Below are 4948 nucleotides of genomic sequence, written 5' to 3' on the forward strand. Positions count from 1 at the left end.
TGATAACGGAGAAAAGAGACAGATAGGACGTCGATATAAGTCACAGTTATGATTTCATAGATTCGAGACAGCTTGATAGCCCGAACGGCCCCAGGCATTATTCACTCGAGCACGCTAAGTGCCTTTCATTACAAGCATTTAGCTTTCCTATGTCTATGACAACAATTGTTTGGCATTCACGGCCGCGAATTTCGCGCCAATAAGCTGCCTCGACTTGTTCGATTATGTTATCAACTCAATTTCTTATTTATTTTCACATTTTCACTTCGCGGTCCTTCTCTGTTCTTTTTCCGTTATTTACACGTGTAGGTCATTTCATTGTTATCCACATTTGATATCATCATTTATCACATACTTCCGTGACACTCTTGTCTGTCCGCTACAAATGCAAGAATTAACGCGATTGGCGAAGCGTAGTGACAGCGGGCCAATAGAGAGCAGGATCCTTGCCATAATGCGGTTTGCGCGCCTATTTTCGTACGTGAGCTAATCGAGCCGAATAGTTTGGCTGAATATTCGGCTATTCGGCCACACTCCTGGCCGAATATTCGGTATTCGGCCTGAGGCCGAATATACTATTCGTTACAATAATATATATAGATAGATAGATAAAAATTTCACTTACACATTTTGATGATGACTACCTTATCCATTTTTGAAAAACCGTTAACTTTTTAACCAGACCACTACAGAGTCAACACCACTAGAACCACATTTTTCACTTTCAGCTATCTCGAGTTCTAAAGTACAGTTTTTTCTTTCTTTCTATAGTTCATATGGAGACTACAGCCACTCCAAAGTACATTTTACAGCCCCAGTCCCTTTCATTGTTTTTACACTCAATTGTATGTCTCCCTTTAGTGTTTAAAATAGGTTATGAAGTACAGTACTGTGTAATTGCAAACCTTTATTATTAGTAATTTTTTGTTTTGTTTAACTTTATAATTTCTACATGTTCATAGAGTTTTTTAAACCAATTTTTGTTTTTTAATTATTTTGACGAAATCTTTATCAATTTCAAAATTGTTATTATTGCATTATTCTGCAACTGCTGTGGATTCGTTATTGCACTTTATTACAGCAATGTGTTGTTTTATTTTAATTTTGAATTCAATACTACATACATATATGCATTAGCAAAACTACAGTTAAATTTATAGACTATATTTTTTTCTTTCCAAATATGCAAATTTTTTTGTTTTTATTCAAAATTAATATACCTAGAGTGTTCGTCAATTCTGGTATTATCGTTATTTGATAGTTTTAAATTTTTTTTTTTACTTTTGAAAACTTTCTAATATTTTATTTTTATAAATTGTGATTGTTTGGGAGTAGTGGTAATGTTTATTTTATTCTGATCTGTGTTGGGTAACCACCGTTTTTTTTTGGCTTTTTTTTATTGTAACTATTCATTCAGAATGCTTTTATTATTTCATTTATTTCTGTTTCTTGATCACTAAGGGATGTTGTTCTATTTTTTATTTTATCTATGTGCATAGGAAACACATTCTCTTTTATATACTGTTCGTGAGTACTTCCGATTCATAATCATTGGAACTAAATATGGTCTTATATATTTTTTAATGGAGATAATTATTTAGTCTTATTATTATTTGAGCGAGGGATACCTGTACTAATACTCGGACCAATATGATATGTAAAAAATATAAATACATAGTACTTCATTTAAAATGTGTTGGAAATGTTTAAAACTTCTTTGAAAATTAGAGATACCAAATGGAAATCGCCTATCTAAACTGTTTTTAAGTTAACCGTTAGTCAACTGATTTTTTCCCGTAGACAATCACAGCAAGAAATTTTCGAAAGGATTAATTTTCCAATTTAAATTTGTTAACAGTCGAAATTTGTCAACAAATGAAAAGCATAATTTCAATTTCGAATGTAAAATGGACGGGAATCGAAGGAAATTCAGTTATAAATCGTTTAACTGTTGATACTGGAAATGAAATTTAAAATATATATTATAAGTAAATGAAATTCTTTCACAATTCCAATATCCGTTGGCATTGGACCGCAAATTAATTAATTACGAACCAAACTAAATATTAAATATTTGTGGTAGCACAGCTCAACATAAACTAAGAAATTCAGAAAGGTATTTAAGAGATGAAAGTAAACTAGTATGATATTTTAGACGTATTTTAGAATAATAATAATATTTTTATTTTATAAAAGTGACGATTCTATTTTTTCGGTTACGAAGTTGTCGTGATTAGCTTTCGTTTTTGAAACAAGATCAGGATGATTATAAATACCGGTATATGTGAAAAAATTTTAGGGGCTGATTATTCGAATAATTTTAATCATAAAAGTGCTTATGAACATATGTTTGACATTATTGTAATAACTGTTGAAAGTGACCACCTTCAACTGTAACACGGGAGCCTATCCTTCGCAGCGTTAATTGGCGCGCGTGTTCACAAATACAAGGGCGTGATGTATTGTTTCACAGGATGCGGGCAATGCGATTTCTTCATTAGTCAACATTTTCAATAGGACTACACATTAAAGATTCTGTAACTTTAAAACTGTCGTTTTGAACACATGTTCATATGCACTTTTACGGCTGATTCTTCGAATAATTTCAGCCTTAAAAGGAATTGAAATTTTTCATATATATTTAGAATTACCCGATATATGTTACTATTTTAGTATTATTGTTGCATCTACTTTTTATTTTTAAAATTTTTATTTTATTTTATAGTCCGAAGGATAATGATGTTGCATGTGATATAATAATAATATTTAAAGAAGAATTTAAAGATTACGAAAGAATAAATAAAGGCCACTCGTGTTATCGAGCTGAAAATGCTACGAGTAACTATTGTTTTCTTCATCCAAACTTGATCCTTTCAGAAGATTATCTAAAAACTGGTATAATTTTAATTAATATTTCATCAATAAGCTTCATATTACTTATTTAATAATGGAATTTTCAATTTTAGCCGAAATAGTCGAATTTGATAATTGCGACGATCGAATCAGAGAAAGCTTTTGCCCAGGAGTAGCGAATACTTGTATAAGCAAACAACCAGGCTACAAGTGTTCTTGTAATGAAGGCTTTAAAGCAATAAAAACATTTTACCTACATAATACTGAATACGAGTTTTGTGAAGGTAAAACTATTTGTTTGCTGTCCAACTTTTAAAAATACATAGAACGTAATAATTAAATTTTTACAGATATTGATGAATGCCTTGATGCAAATAAATGTGGGAGTAATTCGAACTGCAGTAATACTGTTGGAAATTTTACATGTTCCTGTAGAGATGGATATGTACGAAACAAGAATAAAAATGAATTCGAATGCGGAGGTATTATGAGATTTAATTATTTAGCAAATAATTTATATCGATTGAAATGAAATTAATGTTATTTGTAAATTTTGTCATATATAGATATTTGTGAACTAGAAAAACCATGCAAAAATGGGAAATGTAACCGTTTAGAAAATCGACAACAATATAAATGCCAGTAAGTACAAATTGATATAAAATTTAAAGCAACGTTTCAAAAGGATTTATATCTTTTATTAAATGATAGTGTGAAATCCGGAATTTTTACCGATTATTTGCCGATTAATTGTCCCGTATTTGCCTAAAAATCTAATTAAATTTTCCTTTAACTTAAAGTGAAACCTAACGAAAAAAATTTTTTTCTTTATGTTCGACATAAACATCCGTTCATTTCGAAACTAATTCCACATTCCAACTGCTAAGTTGATAGTTAGCATGGTCCCCGGAGACAATTTTGACCCATCCGCGTACCTTTTACCTCACAACAATTGGTCACATGACCGTTCTCCCACGACAAACTTATAAAATCCCCTTCCATCCCCTTCTCGGGGGAGTCGTTCATCAGCCGCCTACCAAAAGTTTCCTCAAAGTGTTCTACAACAAATATATCCAGAGTGGCCAAGCTCCTTGATAGTCTGAGCCATTTTTCAAAATTTGAAATTTTTCGCGAGCCGCAATTAAATAGGGGAAATACGGACAAAATGACATACGGTTTTATTTTTGGTTCATAACTCTTTATTGGTAAATCACAGCGCTGTCATATTCTACACCAATCATCTTTGGTTTGTTACCTATGAAATATACTAAACATTTACAATATTAAAATAATAGGAAAAAAATATTGTTAGTTTAATCGAGATCATCCACTATGGACAAAATGACATATACTATGGACAAAATGACGTACACGTAAAAACTATAAAATTACTGACAAAGTTCACAAATGAAACGCTCGGCTCTTTTAGAAACGTCAGCGCAAGAAGCGTGAGCCTAACGGACTCAATTTAAGCACCGTAACCAGTCTTCTCCAGGCTTAGGTCGGAAAAAAGATCATTGCAATGTATGCATGGACAGTCTTCTTCATCATCATGACAGTTATCAGGAAAATATTCTTTTTTCAAGTAACTTTTTAGTAATGTTTCGTCTCCTTTTCTCTGGCGGAGCAGCTTTGGACTCATTTTTTGATTTAATTGCCTTCATATTAGGAGTAGAAGTTAAAACTAAAGAGTTTTGTCGAGTCACGTGATTCGTTGCAAGTTTTTTGTTATGTGAAATATAATAAGTTTGTAAATAATATGTAAGAAAAGAAATAAAGTTTTATACTAAAATTTCTTTTAAACAATAATGAAAGATTTTGTTTGGAAGCCATTTTTTATAATTAATAAAACGTTAAGAGATTAAGGTAAGTTCTCTGACTAAGCTCTTATGGACTAAATGACAGGTATGTCATTATGTCCGTTGCCTATGTATGTCGTTTTGTCCATATAACGTTATAAAAAAACAAAATTATAAAATAAATACAAAGATGTTATTTTTAATGGAAAAAGTTATTTAAGTGCAACAACAAATTCTTGAGGGTTGAAATAAATGCTACACAAATAGATAAAATAGTGAAAAACTTACCATCTATA

The 4948-nt window shown here is 31.1% G+C and overlaps 1 protein-coding gene across 1 annotated transcript in view; it reads left to right on the forward strand.

Moving 5' to 3' along the window:
- LOC111616372 (fibrillin-1-like) overlaps positions 1-4948 on the forward strand; it is a gene marked incomplete at its 5' end in the record, with an annotated part of 10469 nt that overhangs the window by 670 nt on the left and 4851 nt on the right. Inside the window, 4 exons of the mRNA XM_023357783.1 lie at positions 2726-2895; positions 2967-3137; positions 3204-3335; positions 3420-3495. Coding sequence (XP_023213551.1) covers positions 2726-2895; positions 2967-3137; positions 3204-3335; positions 3420-3495 — 549 coding nt within the window. The remainder of the gene's footprint in view (positions 1-2725; positions 2896-2966; positions 3138-3203; positions 3336-3419; positions 3496-4948) is intronic.

This window comes from Centruroides sculpturatus, unplaced genomic scaffold, assembly GCF_000671375.1.
Source record: "Centruroides sculpturatus isolate CEXI.00-Female unplaced genomic scaffold, Cexi_2.0 scaffold2769, whole genome shotgun sequence".
In the NCBI taxonomy this organism is placed as follows: Eukaryota; Metazoa; Arthropoda; class Arachnida; order Scorpiones; family Buthidae; genus Centruroides; species Centruroides sculpturatus.